The 17,144-nt window shown below is 53.5% G+C and overlaps 1 protein-coding gene across 1 annotated transcript in view; it reads left to right on the forward strand.

Moving 5' to 3' along the window:
• The first annotated feature begins 254 nt into the window (after positions 1-254).
• Positions 255-17,144, forward strand: part of LOC134929528 (zinc finger protein 777-like) — a 43,843-nt gene continuing 26,953 nt past the window's right edge. The window contains exons 1-2 of the mRNA XM_063925124.1: positions 255-391; positions 4,735-4,861. Of these exons, the coding sequence (XP_063781194.1) occupies positions 377-391; positions 4,735-4,861 (142 nt within the window). The 5' untranslated portion in view covers positions 255-376. The remainder of the gene's footprint in view (positions 392-4,734; positions 4,862-17,144) is intronic.

Raw genomic sequence — 17,144 nt, forward strand, 5'->3', positions numbered from 1 at the left:
AGGGGGAATGTAGGGATAATGTAGGGATAGTGATGACCCCTGTGATGGTCAGTGAGGGGGGAGGGGGAATGTAGGGATTTGTTGTGATGACCCCTGTGATGGTCAGTGAGGGGGGAGGGGGAATGTAGGGATAATGTAGGGATTTGTTGTGATGACCCCTGTGTCAGTGAGGGAGCACGCAGATGGCGGCGCGCAGGGCACGCCGGGAGATGTAGTCCTCTGGGTCTCGCTGCCGCCGGAAGTGCGCTGAGCTGGGACTACATCTCCCGGCGTGCAGTGCGGCGGTCCCTGGGATGCGGCGGCCGCCAGCAGCTCGGTGTGTGTCCGTGTGATATTATGGGAGAGTGGACAGGTGTGAGGCCGGGGGCTGCCAGCCATGCTCGTGTCCCAGGTGAGGCTGCGGGGGGAGAGCCGGGGCCCTGTACTGTGTGGGGACCTGCAGGGGGCGTGGTAGAGTGTGGGAGCCCTGGATGGGGTGCTGTACAGTCTGGGACCCTGCAGGGGGTGTGGGAGCCCTGCATGGGGTGCTGTACAGTCTGGAACCCTGCAGGGGGTGTGGTAGAGTGTGGGAGCCCTGCATGGGGTGCTGTACAGTCTGGGACCCTGCAGGGGGTGTGGTAGAGTGTGGGAGCCCTGCATGGGGTGCTGTACAGTCTGGGACCCTGCAGGGGGTGTGGGAGCCCTGCATGGGGTGCTGTACAGTCTGGGACCCTGCAGGGGGTGTGGTAGAGTGTGGGAGCCCTGCATGGGGTGCTGTACAGTCTGGAACCCTGCAGGGGGTGTGGTAGAGTGTGGGAGCCCTGCATGGGGTGCTGTACAGTCTGGGACCCTGCAGGGGGTGTGGGAGCCCTGCATGGGGTGCTGTACAGTCTGGGACCCTGCAGGGGGTGTGGTAGAGTGTGGGAGCCCTGCATGGGGTGCTGTACAGTCTGGGACCCTGCAGGGGGTGTGGGAGCCCTGCATGGGGTGCTGTACAGTCTGGGACCCTGCAGGGGGTGTGGTAGAGTGTGGGGGCTCTGCATGGGGTGCTGTACAGTCTGGGACCCTGCAGGGGGTGTGGTAGAGAGTGGGGGGCATACATGGGTGCACTACAGTCGGACCCTGCAGGGGGTGTGGTAGAGTGTGGGGGCTCTGCATGGGGTGCTGTACAGTCTGGGACCCTGCAGGGGGTGTGGGAGCCCTGCATGGGGTGCTGTACAGTCTGGGACCCTGCAGGGGGTGTGGGAGCCCTGCATGGGGTGCTGTACAGTCTGGGACCCTGCAGGGGGTGTGGTAGAGTGTGGGGGCTCTGCATGGGGTGCTGTACAGTCTGGGACCCTGCAGGGGGTGTGGTAGAGAGAGAGAGTGAGTGGGGGCATACATGGGTGTAGTACAGTGTGGGTTCCAGCAGGGGGTGTGACAGAGCCTGAGACCCTGCATGTGGTGCTTTACAGTCTGGGGACATGCAGGGTGTTTGGTAGAGTGTTTGGCCACACATAGGATGCATACAGTGTGTGTGTGTGTGTGTGTGTGTGGGGGGGGGGCTAAGGGTAAAGTGTGGGGGCCCTGCAGGGGATGTGGTAGTGTGGGGTTTTGCAAGGGGTAATCTAGGCCTAAGCAGGAGGGGAAGCAGTGGATTCTGGGGTCCTGCATTCAAGAAAGGTAAGTAAAGAAAGGGCACCAGTGTGGATGGGAGAGTGGGGGGTGACTGTTACTGCAGTAGAGGTTGGGTCCCTGCAGGAGTGGGGTTGTGGAAATAGAGGCAGATGGTTGGAGTGTGCAGAGAGGCCATGGCCCCTGCGGGGGGTGGTAGTGCAGCTGCTAGGGTTTAATGGTAAAGTTAGGGGGTGCAGTAGATGCTGGGGAGCGGGTAGTTCTGTATCAGAGGCATGGGTGCTGCGATAGAGGTAGGGGGGTGAGGTAAGGATGGTGCAGTAGAGGCTGGGTACCCTGTAGGAGGTGCGGTGGTAGGGGGGTGGCAACAGGGTCTGCAGCGATAGAATGGGGAGGGGTGGGGGAGGTGGCAGAGTCATGTGGGGGTGCAGTAAAGGCCGTGTCTCCTGCAGGGGGAGCAGTGGTAGATGCTGTAGTGATGGAGGTTAGGGGGGCCGGTGCAGTAGAGGCCGTGTCTCCTGCAGGGGGAGCAGTGGTAGATGCTGTAGGGATGGAGGTTAGGGGGGCCGGTGCAGTAGAGGCCGGGTCTCCTGCAGGGGGAGCAGTGGTAGATGCTGTAGTGATGGAGGTAAGGGGGACGGTGCAGTAGAGGCCGGGTCTCCTGCAGGGGGAGCAGTGGTAGATGCTGTAGGTATGGAGGTTAGGGGGGCCGGTGCAGTAGAGGCCGGGTCTCCTGCAGGGGGAGCAGTGGTAGATGCTGTAGTGATGGAGGTAAGGGGGGCAGGTGCAGTAGAGGCCGGGTCTCCTGCGAGGGGAGCAGTGGTAAATGCTGTAGTGATGGAAGTTAGGGGGGCCGGTGCAGTAGAGGCCTGGTCTCCTGCAGGGGGAGCAGTGGTAGATGCTGTAGTGATGGAGGTTAGGGGGGCGGTGCAGTAGAGGCCGGGTCTCCTGCAGGGGGAGCAGTGGTAGATGCTGTAGTGATGGAGGTTAGGGGGACGGTGCAGTAGAGGCCGGGTCTCCTGCAGGGGGAGCAGTGGTAAATGCTGTAGTGATGGAAGTTAGGGGGGCCGGTGCAGTAGAGGCCTGGTCTCCTGCAGGGGGAGCAGTGATAGATGCTGTAGTGATGGAGGTTAGGGGGGCGGTGCAGTAGAGGTCGGGTCTCCTGCAGGGGGAGCAGTGGTAGATGCTGTAGTGATGGAAGTTAGGGGGGCCGGTGCAGTAGAGGCCGGGTCTCCTGCAGGGGAAGCAGTGGTAGATGCTGTAGTGATGGAGGTTAGGGGGACGGTGCAGTAGAGGCCGGGTCTCCTGCAGGGGGAGCAGTGGTAGATGCTGTAGGTATGGAGGTTAGGGGGGCCGGTGCAGTAGAGGCCGGGTCTCCTGCAGGGGGAGCAGTGGTAGATGCTGTAGTGATGGAGGTTAGGGGGGCCGGTGCAGTAGAGGCCGGGTCTCCTGCGAGGGGAGCAGTGGTAAATGCTGTAGTGATGGAAGTTAGGGGGGCCGGTGCAGTAGAGGCCTGGTCTCCTGCAGGGGGAGCAGTGGTAGATGCTGTAGTGATGGAGGTTAGGGGGGCGGTGCAGTAGAGGCCGGGTCTCCTGCAGGGGGAGCAGTGGTAGATGCTGTAGTGATGGAGGTTAGGGGGACGGTGCAGTAGAGGCCGGGTCTCCTGCAGGGGGAGCAGTGGTAAATGCTGTAGTGATGGAAGTTAGGGGGGCCGGTGCAGTAGAGGCCTGGTCTCCTGCAGGGGGAGCAGTGGTAGATGCTGTAGTGATGGAGGTTAGGGGGGCGGTGCAGTAGAGGCCGGGTCTCCTGCAGGGGGAGCAGTGGTAGATGCTGTAGTGATGGAAGTTAGGGGGGCCGGTGCAGTAGAGGCCTGGTCTCCTGCAGGGGAAGCAGTGGTAGATGCTGTAGTGATGGAGGTTAGGGGGCCGGTGCAGTAGAGGCCGGGTCTCCTGCAGGGGGAGCAGTGGTAGATGCTGTAGGTATGGAGGATAGGGGGGCCGGTGCAGTAGAGGCCGGGTCTCCTGCAGGGGGAGCAGTGGTAGATGCTGTAGTGATGGAGGTTAGGGGGGCCGGTGCAGTAGAGGCCGGGTCTCCTGCGAGGGGAGCAGTGGTAGATGCTGTAGTGATGGAGGTTAGGGGGGCCGGTGCAGTAGAGGCCGGGTCTCCTGCGAGGGGAGCAGTGGTAAATGCTGTAGTGATGGAAGTTAGGGGGGCCGGTGCAGTAGAGGCCTGGTCTCCTGCAGGGGGAGCAGTGGTAGATGCTGTAGTGATGAAGGTTAGGGGGCCGGTGCAGTAGAGGCCGGCTCTCCTGCAGGGGGAGCAGTGGTAGATGCTGTAGTGATGGAGGTTAGGGGGACGGTGCAGTAGAGGCCGGGTCTCCTGCAGGGGGAGCAGTGGTAGATGCTGTTGGTATGGAGGTTAGGGGGGCCTGTGCAGTAGAGGCCAGGTCTCCTGCGAGGGGAGCAGTGGTAGATGCTGTAGTGATGGAAGTTAGGGGGGCCGGTGCAGTAGAGGCCGGGTCTCCTGCAGGGGGAGCAGTGGTAGATGCTGTAGTGATGGAGGTTAGGGGGGCCGGTGCAGTAGAGGCCGGGTCTCCTGCGAGGGGAGCAGTGGTAAATGCTGTAGTGATGGAAGTTAGGGGGGCCGGTGCAGTAGAGGCTGGGTCTCTTGCAGGGGAAGCAGTGGTAGATGCTGTAGTGATGGAGGTTAGGGGGCCGGTGCAGTAGAGGCCGGGTCTCCTGCAGGGGGAGCAGTGGTAGATGCTGTAGTGATGGAAGTTAGGGGGGCCGGTGCAGTAGAGGCCGGGTCTCCTGCAGGGGAAGCAGTGGTAGATACTGTAGTGATGGAGGTTAGGGGGACGGTGCAGTAGAGGCCGGGTCTCCTGCAGGGGGAGCAGTGGTAGATGCTGTAGTGATGGAGGTTAGGGGGGCCGGTGCAGTAGAGGCTGGGTCTCCTGCAGGGGGAGCAGTGGTAGATGCTGTAGTGATGGAGGTTAGGCGTGCCGGTGCAGTAGAGGTCGGGTCTCCTGCAGGGGGAGCAGTGCTAGATGCTGTAGTGATGGTGGTTAGGGGGGCCGGTGCAGTAGAAGGTGCCCTGGCAGCGGGGGTCTCTCTCACTAATGCTCGCTGTCTCTTTCCGCAGATACCTGTCCATTTTGATGATGTCGCCGTGTATTTCACAGAGGACGAGTGGCGGAGCTTAGAGGAATGGCAGAAAGAGCTCTACAAGGATGTGATGAAGGAAAATTACCAGACACTGGTGTTTGTGGGTGAGTGTCACTTACTTGAGTGCTCTGCGGTATGGTTACATCTACACTCCTTTCACACTGAGCCTCTGACCTGGGATATTGATGGGGTAAGAACACAAATACAGAACCTTATTAAGGAGGCTTAAATATGCCAAAATTCCCAATGCTATTTGATTAAAAATGGTGAGAACAAGTTGACCGAAGAAAATCTAAATACAAATAAATATTAGTAATGGGACACTCGGGTACTCTCTGTAATAACTTGTTGCTCGGGTACAGCTTAGAGGTATGGACAATTCAGTAGTAAAATACAGCCGCAAGAGCCGGACATTTCTAAAATAATTTGTGCATTTAAAAAAAATATTCTCTTACCCAAGCCTTCCTCTGTGACAAGACGGCTAGAGGGGTGCTGGTGTGTTGTTGCTCCGTTTTATTTCCCCGTGGTTAGGAGAGACCTCGTCCTGGGTTCTGTAAACCTAGCAGAGAGATGACATTAAGTTCACTTAATAGGGAATGATTTCCACAAATATGCATAGGAACCATGATTATGTTATATGAATTTCTTGGGAGAGTATATTGGGGGTAATTCCAAGTTGATCGCAGCAGGAAATTTTTTAGCAGTTGGCCAAAACCATGTGCACTGCAGGGGGGGGCAGATATAACATGTGCAGAGAGAGTTAGATTTGGGTGGGTTATTTTATTTCTGTGCAGGGTAAATACTGGCTGCTTTATTTTTACACTGCAAATTAGATTGCAGATTGAACACACCACACCCAAATCTAACTCTCTCTGCACATGTTACATCTGCCCCCCCTGCAGTGCACATGGCTTTGCCCAACTGCTAACAGAATTCCTGCTGCGATCAACTTGGAATTACCCCCTTTGTCTCTAGTGCTTCCTTACGTGGCCTGTATCTATCAGTGACACACTTCAGGTTCCACTGGTTATGAGTTCCCCAGATATGAATTATGTATTTTCCCCTATATACGTTCACTTGGAGTGTCAGCCTAGATTGTCCTTTCTATCGAAAGGATTTTCCCAACACTTACCATCTCTGGGCAATAAACCATTGTTATGGTTGCGAGATACGGTATGTCTAGTTACATATGAGGCCTCTAAAACATACAGTGCCTTGCTAAAGTATTCACCCCCCTTTGTATTTTTCATGTTTTGTTGCCTCACAACCTGGAATTACAATGTATTGTTTGAAGGTTTGATTATTTCATTCACAGAACATGGCTACAACTTAAGATTTTTATTTTTATTGTGAAGCAAACAACAAATAGGACAAAATAACAACGCCACGACAGTAGCGTACATCAACCGTCAAGGTGGCACTCGCAGCTGTGCGGTGATGAGGGAGGTCACCAACATCCTCCTCTGGTCAGAGGAGTATGCTCTGTCCTTGTCGGCGATATTCTTTCCGGGCGTGGACAATTGGGAAGCCGATTATCTCAGCCACCAGGACATGCACCCGGGGGAGTGGTCACTCCATCCACAGGTCTTTTGTCAGCTGCTCCGCCGGTGGGGAAGACCACAGATCAACCTCATGGCATCCCGCCTGTACCAACAACTGCCCCTGTATTACTCGGACGCAGGACCTGGCGACGGCCGTGGATGCCCTCACAGCTCCTTGGAATTTCCGGTTCGTTGTATCTCTTTCCTCCTTTTCCGTTGTCTCGGGTTCTGCAACGCATCGAGAGAAGACGCACTGGTCCTCCTGGTGGCTTCGGATTGGCCACGCAGGACTTTGTACTCCGCCCTACACCTATTGTCAGTAGCGGAGCCTTGGCCCCTGCCACTACGAGACGATCTGCTACAACAGGGTCCTTTTCTTTATCCAGACTTACGCAGGCTACGTTTGACGGCGTGGCTGTTGAGAAGGCCATCTTGAAAAGGAAGTGGATTCCTCGTACGATTATACCCACTATGCTCCAGGCTCGAAAGTCAGTCACATCGTTTCACTACTACCGCATTTGGAAGGCTTATGTAGCCTGGTGTGAACGAGAGTTTTATCCTTCAGTTTTTCAGTTAGCCCGCCTTCTCAGTTTTCTGCAGGCGGGTTTCTCGGCAGGGCTACGACTGGGTTCATTAAAGGTACTGGTCTCTGCTCTTTCGGTTTTCTTCCAGAAGAAATTAGCCTAGCTGCCGGAAGTTCAGACTTTCTTTCAAGGGGTTCTACGAATACAGCCTCCCTTTCGCCCTCCGACAGCACCTTGGGACCTCAAACTGGTCCTCTCTCTTTTCTGCTGTCTTCATTATTTGAGCCTCTTGAGTCAGTGGAGATGAAACATCTCACCTGGAAGGTGGTCCTTCTCCTGGCTCTGGCTTCGGCCAGACGGGTGTCTGTACTTGGGGCTCTCTCTTGTCGACCTCCTTACCTGGTGTTTTATGCTGATAGGGCCGAGCTCTGTACTCGCATGTCTTTTCTACCTAAGGTGGTGTCCGATGTTTCACATCAATCAGCTGCTTGTGGTTCTGGCCTTCTCTGAGGACTCCCCGGATTCGAAATCATTGGATGTTGTCAGGGCGCTCAAGATCTATGTGGATAGGACTTCGGCTATTCGGAAGTCTGACTTCTTATTTGTTCTATACGATGCAGCCCGCCGTGGTTGGCCGGCTTCTAAGCAGACCTTGTCTCAATGGATTCGGCTGACCATCAGACAAGCTTATTTGGCAGCTTCTCGGGAACCTCCATCTTTAATTTTGGAGCACTCTACGTGCTCTGTGGGGTCCTCGTGGGCGGCTGTCCGTGGGGTCTCCATGACTACTTTGTCGTGCGGCTACTTGGTCGGGCCGACATACGTTTGTCAAGTTTTACAGGTTTGACACTTTTGCGGCCTCTGCTTCGCAGTTTGGCCGAGTGGTTTTACAGGACGCCCGTCTTGGGAGCTCTGGGACGTCTCCATTGTAACTGCGCTCCAGTGGCCCCTAGTGGATGAAGGAGAAATCAGGATTTTGGTACTTACCGATAAATCCCTTTCTCTGATTCCACAGGGAACACTAGACGCCCACCCAGCGCTGTTTCCTCCTTTTTCGCTTAACGGTTTACAGGTCACTATGTGACTGTTTTGTTCAGGTTAACCTTTTTTTCTAATAGGTTTCCAGGTTTGCTTAGTGTTATCCTGGTTTATAGGGCTTCGTTAACCTCCTCTACTTTAACGTTAGTTTATTCCAGCTCTCCTCGGGCACAGTTTTGTGTAGACGGGCTTGGAGGGTGATATAGTAGGGGAGGAGCTAGCCACGGTGTTCGTTTTAAATTGCCAGCTCCCAGTTACTGCCTACTATCTCCCCATTGTAACTGCGCTCCAGTGTCCCCTGTGGAATCGGAGAAAGGGATTTATCGGTAAGTACCAAAATCCTGATTTTTAGTCTCATCTGACCAGAGCACCTTCCTCCATACATTTGGGGAGTTGTCCACATGCCTTTTGACAAACTCAAAACGTTCCTTCTTATTTTTAACACTAAGTAATGGCTTTTTCTGCTGCGGGGTATACTGGGCTCCACAAGTCTGGACAATGGGGTGTAGAGTAAGATCTTGATCCGAGGCACCAACAGGCTCAAAGCTTTGACTGTTCCCAGAATGCACAGCGCCGCCTCCTCTATAACCCCGCCTCCCAGCACAGGAGCTCAGTTTTGTAGTTGGTGCTGCAGTAAGCTGGCACATAACAGAGGGGCTGCTCCAGGCAGCCCTGAGAAAAGCTTTTTATGAAGAAAAAGTGAAGACTTCAAGGGCAGCAGTGGTGGTAAATGTATTGTGACATTCTCTGCTGCAGCTCTGGCTCTCCCCAGCGGCGCTGTACACTCCCGAGCCCTGGTTGCCGGGTACCTACAGCGGAGGCTCCGGCTTTCTTCACGTTAGACACACACGGCTGAGGCTCTCCAGGATCGCGTGGCCGCGCTTCGGGAGGAGGTGAGTGGGTCCCGCTTGCGGGACCCGGTCTTTATCGCGATCCAGCGCGGTCAGTGGGAGGTGGGCCGCGCGCGCTGGAGGTGGACACTGTGGCAGTACAGGCGATCCCACTAGATCACCAGGGCATGGGCGCAGGTCAGGTTTTCTCTCTAAACCAATTCTTATATCGCCCACAGTAGTGTTCACTCTAGGAGTGAAAAGGGGCAGGGCGCCGGACTCCGGGGGCACACGAGCGCGCGCGGCCAAAATGGGGGCGCGGCCACGCAAATTAGGGGCGTGGCCACGCCTTCGTCATTTTAGGGGGCGGTGCGGCCCACAGACGCTACTATAGAGAGCGTCTGTGGCCGGCGACGTCACTGTTGAGGGCGTGCCCAGCACCTCCGTCGGTGCTGGGCTTCCCCCAGCCCTCTCCCAATGCGTGAATGGATGCCGCGCGCATGCGCACAGCATCTATACACGCCGGGAGGGCAGGGAGCGGGCGGCTGTTCTAGCAGGGCGCCGTAAAAGGGGCAGGGCGGGTTTTGCCTGTTAAAAAACGGGCAGGGCGCGGCGCCCTGCTAAAACAGCCTAGAGTGAACACTACCACAGTACCCGGTGGTTTTGCCAGCAGAGGGATAAGGCTTAGACCTGAAGCCCCTCCCCCAGCCCCAGGCGCCATTTCTAGCAAGTGTTCCCGCCCTGGAGCTGCATATCTGTCTTTTCCTCACTCCGAGTCAGAGTCTGCGGCGCCATTATCCCTCAGCTCACTGTTCCTGGGACTGCTTGGGCAAATCCTCCTATGTAAAGCCGCCTGGTTGTCAGCGCTGTGCCTTTACATGACACTTAAGTATTCTACCTGCCTATTAGTCAGTGATAGTAAGAAAGAGTGCATTTAGTCAGGGGTTTATATAGTACAATTACCCTGTGATATACATCCAGTTCTTACTGTGTAGTGTTATATCTATTGTTATATAGCTGTGTAAGCTAGTCCAGTGCAGTATTATTGTCAGTAATAACCTCTGCATTGTACAGACTGTGACGATCTGTGTGTGCATTAGATAGCTGAGTGGTGTCCATCTCGTGTCACTCAACTTGCTATCCCTATATTCTATAACCTGAGGGGGCTTGGTGCGTCAGGTGTTATCTAATATAGGATTTTCACAAAGATATACTGTATTACATATTTTTCTCTGTGATTTAGTCACCATATCTCTCCTTTATCTCTGCTGGTGCTGACTACACTGCGCAGGGGTTTGGGTAAGAGGTATTGTGCTGCTGATAATTGTACTGTGTTACCTCATACTGCAAGTTATAACAGGTCTGCTTCTGAGGGTAACGGTTCTGGGGCTGAACACACTGCTGGTGTTGCTGAAGCCACAGGCACATATGAGGAGAATATAGCAGCTGTGGGCTCTGGTTCTTGGGTGCTCCTTGCCCCCCACCAGTGGGACTGTGGCAACGGAGGCACATACTGACCCACCGTGGGCCGCTTTTTCCACGCTTCTGCATACGCTAGTTCATAAACTAACACCCTCTATGGGACCCCCAATGCCGGTACAAGCGTATGTGGTCCCTGACTACTAAAAAGTCTGACCATCGCTCGCCTAAGTCCAAGGGGTCCTCTTAGCGAGCGCTTGTCTCCTCACAATCCACTGCTGTCACTGACACCTCGTCTGATGAAGATGGCGCTTACACTGACCCCACAGGTTCTGACTCAGATACTGCTGATGGGGAGGGTAGTTCACATGTGGATGTTCCTGATCTTTTGGAGGCTATTAAGTTAATTCTACAGATTACGGATGATCCCGAGCCATCCGTCCCTCCTAAGAAACCAGATAGGTTCAAGCGTCAGAAGGTGGTTAAGCAAATTTTACCTCACTCTGACCACCTAGTGGATATACGTCAGGAACCCTGGGAAAACCCGGGTACGAAGTTTGTGCCTCAAAAGAAAATGCTGGCTCGCTATCCCCTCGTGCCAAAGCTGTCTAAGAATTTGGGAACGCCTCCTCCAGTGGACTCACATGTGGCTAGGATGGTGGTTTCCTCAGCTCTGCCTGTCACTACCGTCACGTCTCTAAAAGAGCCTACGGATAAGCATGTGGAGGGTTGCCTGAAAGCGATTTACACCCTAACGGGTGCTGCGCAAAGGCCCACTATTGCAGCTACATGGGTTGCCGAGGCTATTGAAGCGTGGGCCTTGGAGTTAGATGCTGAAATCTCCTCTGACCATGCTAGACAATGCTTGTCATATTGTCACAGCTTCTCGCTATATTAAAGAGGCGGCTTCTGATGCCGGTATCCTAGCAGCCAAGGCCTCTACTACGTCAGTCCTGGCTCGCCGGATATTGTGGCTGAGATCCTGTTCTGTGGATCTGGACTCTAGAAAAACCCTGGAGGTACTCCCTTTCAAGGGAGGTATTCTGTTTGGGGAGGACTTAAATAAGATAGTGGCTGACTTGGCTGCTGCCAAAACTGCCTGTCTGCCAAATACAGCTCCTTCTGTGTCGAAGGCTAAAGGTACGTCCTTTCGCCCTTCAGGTAAAGCAAAAGGTCAGGCGTACCACAAGCAGGCCCGCACTTCCAAACTTGGTAAGCCGAAGCCCAAAATAGCCTGGGCGGCCCGTCAGCCAGCTTCCAAGACCGATAAGCCTGCTGCATGACGGGGCGGGCCTCCCCCTGGGGGATCCCAGGGTGGGGGGCTGGCTTCTAGGGTATACCCAGGAATGGTTGAAGACCACTTCAGATGCCTGGGTACGGGAAGTCGTCACTCGAGGTTGCGCCATAGCCTTCAAAAACCGACCCCCTCATCGATATTGCCAGACAGACGTCCCATCGGACCAGACAAAGGCAAATACTCTGCATTCGGTGGTTACAGACCCTCCTGGACACAGGAGTTGTAGTACAGGTGCCTCTTGCTCAGAGGGGGCCAGGGGTACTATTCTCCGCTGTTTCTAGTCCCGAAACCGAATGGGTCCTCCTGGCCCATTCTCAACCTCAAGGCATTGAACAGGTTTGTGAAGGTTTCCAAGTTCTGTATGGAAACCCTTTGCACTATAGTTCTGGCCTTGGAACCTGGGGACTACATGGTCTCCCTGGACATACAGGATGCTTACCTGCATATTCCAATAGCAGCGTCACATCAGCAATACCTGAGGTTTGCTATTGGCAGCCTCCATTACCAGTTTCGGGCGTTACCTTTTGGTTTAACAACGGCTCCGCGAGTCTTCACCAAAGTAATGGCGGTGATGACGGTGGTACTCCGCCGTCAAGGGGTCAGGATACTGCCGTACCTGGACGACTTGTTAATCCTAGCAAATTCCCCAGAACTTCTCCTACGTCATCTGGATATGACGGTCCGGTTTCTGCAAGCCCACGGGTGGCTCATCAACTGGAAGAAATCCTCCCTGGTCCCTGCTCAGAGCATGGTGCACCTGGGAGCGCCATTGGACACTCGCAACCGGCGGTTGTTCTTGTCTCAGGAGAGTCCTGAAGCTTCAGGACAGGATTCGTTGCTTCCTTTCTCGTCCGCAAGTGTCGATACATTCGGCAATGCAGGTGCTAGGCCTCATGGTCTCAGCATTCGACATGGTGGAATATGCTCCATTCCATTCTTGCCCCCTCCAGAGGCTGATTCTAGCCAAGTGGGACGGCCTGCCTCACCGGGTCAGGTCTCAGATGATCCCATTGACTCCGGAGGTCCGTCTGTCGCTACTTTGGTGGCTTCGGGACCAACAGTTGTGCAGGGGCCGTCCCTTCTGGATATCCAACTGGGTCCTGTTGACGACAGATGCCAGTCAAAGAGGTTGGGGCGCGGTGCTGGAGCAACACTCCCTTCAGAGTCGGTGGACCAAGGAGGAATCTCTCCTCTCGATCAACATTCTGGAATTGCGGGCGGTCTTCAATGCGTTGAACCTGGCCCAGCATTTAATTCAGCACCGTCCTGTTCAAGTACAGTCGGACAACGCCACCACAGTGGCTTACATAAATCATCAAGGCGGCACTCGAAGCCGTTTGGCAATGAAGGAAGTCTCACGGATTCTACGTTGGGCGGAACGCCATCTACCGGACATATCGGCAATATTCATTCCGGGAGTCCTGAATTGGGAAGCTGACTTTTTCAGTCGTCGGGACATGCATGCCGGCGAGTGGAGCCTCCATCCAGAAGTGTTTCAACTCAATAGTGGAAAAGTGGGGTCTTCCAGATGTAGATCTGATGGCTTCTCGACACAATCACAAGGTTCCGGTCTTCAGGGCAAGGACAAGGGATCCTCAAGCAGCATTCGTGGATGTGCTGTCTGTGCCGTGGAGGTTTCGGCTGCCGTACGTGTTCCCTCCGGTGTCACTCCTGCCCAGGGTAATTCGGAAGTTCAAGCAAGAAAAAGGAAATCTGCTTCTCATAGCTCCGACGTGGCCCAGACGGCACTGGTTCTCTGACCTGCAAGGCCTATCGTCAGAGCGTCCACTTCTACTTCCACAATGCCCAGACCTCCTCTTTCAGGGCCCCTGTGTCTACCAGGACCTAGCCCGGCTGTCTTTGACGGCGTGGCTCTTGAAGCTTTCGTCTTGAGGGCTAAGGGTTTTTCTGAAGAAGTCATTAAAACTATGTTGCGGGCCCGGAAACCGGCTTCTGCTCGGATTTACCATAGGGTCTGGCATTCCTACTTTGTTTGGTGCGCATCTCTTAATTATGACGCTTCCAAGTTTAGTACAGCCAAACTTTTGGCTTTTCTGCAGCAGGGCCTAGATTTAGGCCTGCGTCTGGCCTCCCTCAAGGTTCATATTTCTGCCTTATCGGTGTGGTTTCAGAGAGAAATTGCGACTTTACCTGATGTTCATGCTTTCACTCAGGGTGTGTTGCGTATCCAACCTCCCTATGTCCCGCCTGTGGCTCCTTGGGACTTGGCGGTGGTTTTGGAGGCGTTGCAGGAGCCTCCGTTTGAACCTCTTGGTTCAGCTGACCTTAAGTGGCTTTCCCTTAAGGTGGTGTTCTTGCTGGCTATTGCCTCTGCTATAAGAGTGTCGGATCTGGGTGCCTTGTCTTGTAGTTCCCCATGTCTGATTTTTCACCGTGACCGGGCGGTTCTTAGGACTCGTCCCGGATATTTGCCTAAGGTGGTTTCTTTGTTCCACCTTAATCAGGAGATTGTGGTGCCGGCTCTTTTCTCTCCTGATTTGTCTCCCAAAGAGCAGTCTTTGGATGTGGTACGGGCTCTCCGTATCTATGTGAAGAGAACTGCTTCTATTCGAAAATCTGATTCTCTTTTTGTTGTGTTTGGGTTTCACAAACGGGGCTGGCCTGCTCACAAGCAGACCCTGGCCAGATGGATTAGAATGGTGATTGCACATGCTTATGTGAGGGCTGGTCTGTCAGCTCCTGCTCACATTACGGCCCATTGTACTCGGTCTGTTGGACCCTCTTGGGCGGCCCAACGTGGTGCGACCCTAGATCAATTGTGCAAGGCGGCTACATGGTCCTCTGTGAACACGTTCATAAGGTTCTATGCCTTCGATACTGCTGCTTCCCAAGATGCTTCCTTAGGACGCCGGGTTCTTGTGCCCGCTACAGTGCGTCCCCTCCCATAAGGAACTGCTTTAGGACATCCCCATTGTCCAATCCTTGTGGAGCCCAATGTACCCCGCAGCAGAAAACAAGATTTATTGTAAGAACTTACCTTTGTTAAATCTCTTTCTGCGAGGTACACTGGGCTCCACAAGGCGCCCACCCTGACGCACTTAGCTTCTTTGGGTTGGTATGGCATTAGCCGCTGACACTTCTCCTGTCGTGAGAGTGTGGTGTATGTGGTTACTAACCGTTGTCTCTTTTCTTGCTACTGCATTGGGCTGGTTAACTAAAAACTGAGCTCCTGTGCAGGGAGGCGGGGTTATAGAGGAGGCGGCGCTGTGCATTCTGGGAACAGTCAAAGCTTTGAGCCTGTTGGTGCCTCGGATCAAGATCCTACTCTAGACCCCATTGTCCAATCCTTGTGGAGCCCAGTGTACCTCTTAGAAAGAGATTTAGCAAAGGTAAGTTCTTACCATAAATCTCGTTTTTCTGGCCACTCTTCCATAAAGCCCAGCTCTATGGTGTGTACGGCTTATTGTGGTCACATGCGCAGATACACCAGTCTCTGCTGTGGAACTCTGAAGCTCCTTCAGCGTTACCTTTGGTCTCTGTGCTGCCTCTCTGATTAATGGCCTCCTTGCCGCCCGGTCTGTGAGTTTTGGTGGCCGGCCCTCTCTTGGCAGGTTTGTTGTGGTACCATGTTCTTTCCGTTTGAAGATGATGGATTTGTTGGTGCTCCGAGGGATCATCAAAGATTTGGATATTTTTTTATAACCCAACCCTGACTTGTACTTCTCAACAACTTTGTCCCTGACTTGTTTGGAGAGCTCCTTGGTCTTCATGGTGTGATGTCTCTTGCTTAGTGGTGTTGCAGCCTCTGGGGCCTTTCAGAAAAGGTGTATTTATACTGACAGATCATGTGACCCTTAGACTGCACACAGGTGGACTTCATTTCACTAATTATGTGACTTCTGAAGGTAATTGGTTGCACCAGAACTTTTGAGGGGCTTCATAGCAAAGGGGGTGAATACATATGCACATGCTAATCTTCAAATTTTTATTTATAGAAATTTTTCTCATTTCACTTCACCAACTATTGTCTGTATATCCATCACATAAAATTCAGATTTAAAAAAATAAATAAAAATAAATTAAATTACAGGTTGTAATATAACAAAATAGGTAAAAAGCCAAGGGGGGTGAATAGCAAGGCACTGTACATTACAGAGATTTACTGTAAGCCATGGTACCTTATACAACAGATATTTGGGTGATGTCTTGAGCACGTTATTATAATCATTTCTTGATTATCTCAATTAGTCCATAGTCGTGACACCCGTGTAAACTACTCAATAGAACTGTATCACTGATTATCTACCAACATTTAAGGACATTTTGAATGCTTGCAGAAGGATCGCAGTACACAGTAATAGACACAAGGTGGCGCCAGTCTATGTAGATCAGCAGATTTGCTGCCACAATATCAGGTTAGCTGGACCGTGAGTTTTATTGCGGACTGTACTGTCATTGTTATAACTGACCCTCTGGTTATTCCGTGAGCTTTCCTGGGTCTGCGCTGCCTCATACCCTAGCAGCAGCCGCGTCTGTCACATGCACAAGTACATTTTTATTATAAAAACACTCTTGAGAACCGCCGAGTCTTTTGCGTGAGACTATTTACTAACCGGCGAGTTACTGTAGCCGCAGATCATTATTTGCTTTGACTGGTAGACTGGCAATATATGCCAAATCTAATCATCAGCTATGACTACACGCTTGTTAGTAAATAAAGCCCTGAATATTTAAATTGTCCTCAAAAACATTCCCGAGAAACCAGCGCCAGATGGCAGCAGACCCTCCTCTGCCATAGCTATATGGCTCGTGGTTCCGGAGTGGCACCTGCTGGCCAGGACTGTGCAGCCCCTCCTCTGGGCGAGGGCCCCTGTGGCTCCTACGTGCCGGCAGAGGAGCCCTAAGCCCCACTGGAACACCAGACCACGGTATTCTAAATGAGTGGCATGGGAAAGTATCCTGCCCACCAATGGGGCGCCCTGAAACCATTTAGCTGGCTGGGTTGGCAAGCTTTTCCTCTGCCTTCCCATGCCACTCTCATTCAGAAGGCTGCTTGGAAAGGCAGTCTGTTCTCGTGGAAGGGGTCTGGGGGTTCCAGCAGCCCACAAAGAGCTCCGGTTACCCCCGAGACCACCAGGGATGCAAGTAAGTAAATTTTTATACTTTTTAAAATGTTAATTTAACCCACATTTTAGAGACTGTAAGAATATACACTCTGAGCCCGTACCCTGCCCAGGCTTTACCCCGCAGCGCAGAACCTGTGCTCACAACTGCTGCACATATATTTTAAAGTGGGTTGAGGCTGTGATCCCGGCGATCAGCATCCCGACGCCGGGATCCCGTCCGCAGAATGCCGTGGACACCCACGAGTGGGAATAGTCCCTCTTGGGTATTGTGAGGCGCCTCCTGCCTGCTGGTCACATAACTACATTCCTTTTAAAACAAATGTATTACATTGTAAAATGCATTTGCCTTTGTTTTTACACTGTGGCCGGCGCTCGGCACTGCGCTCCCCTCGCCCTGCAGGAGCGCCATTTCCACCTGAATTACTGCCCAGCGCTCAGCACTGCGCTCCCCTCCCCCTGCAGGAGCGCCATTTCCACCTGAATTACTGCCCAGCGCTCAGCACTGCGCTCCCCTCGCCCTGCAGGAGCGCCATTTCCACCTGAATTACTGCACTGTGCCCAGCGCTCAGCACTGCGCTCCCCTCGCCCTGCAGGAGCGCCATTACCACCTGAATTACTGCACTGTGCCCAGCGCTCAGCACTGCGCTCCCC

Source organism: Pseudophryne corroboree, chromosome 5 (genome assembly GCF_028390025.1).
Source record: "Pseudophryne corroboree isolate aPseCor3 chromosome 5, aPseCor3.hap2, whole genome shotgun sequence".
NCBI classification, from domain to species: Eukaryota; Metazoa; Chordata; class Amphibia; order Anura; family Myobatrachidae; genus Pseudophryne; species Pseudophryne corroboree.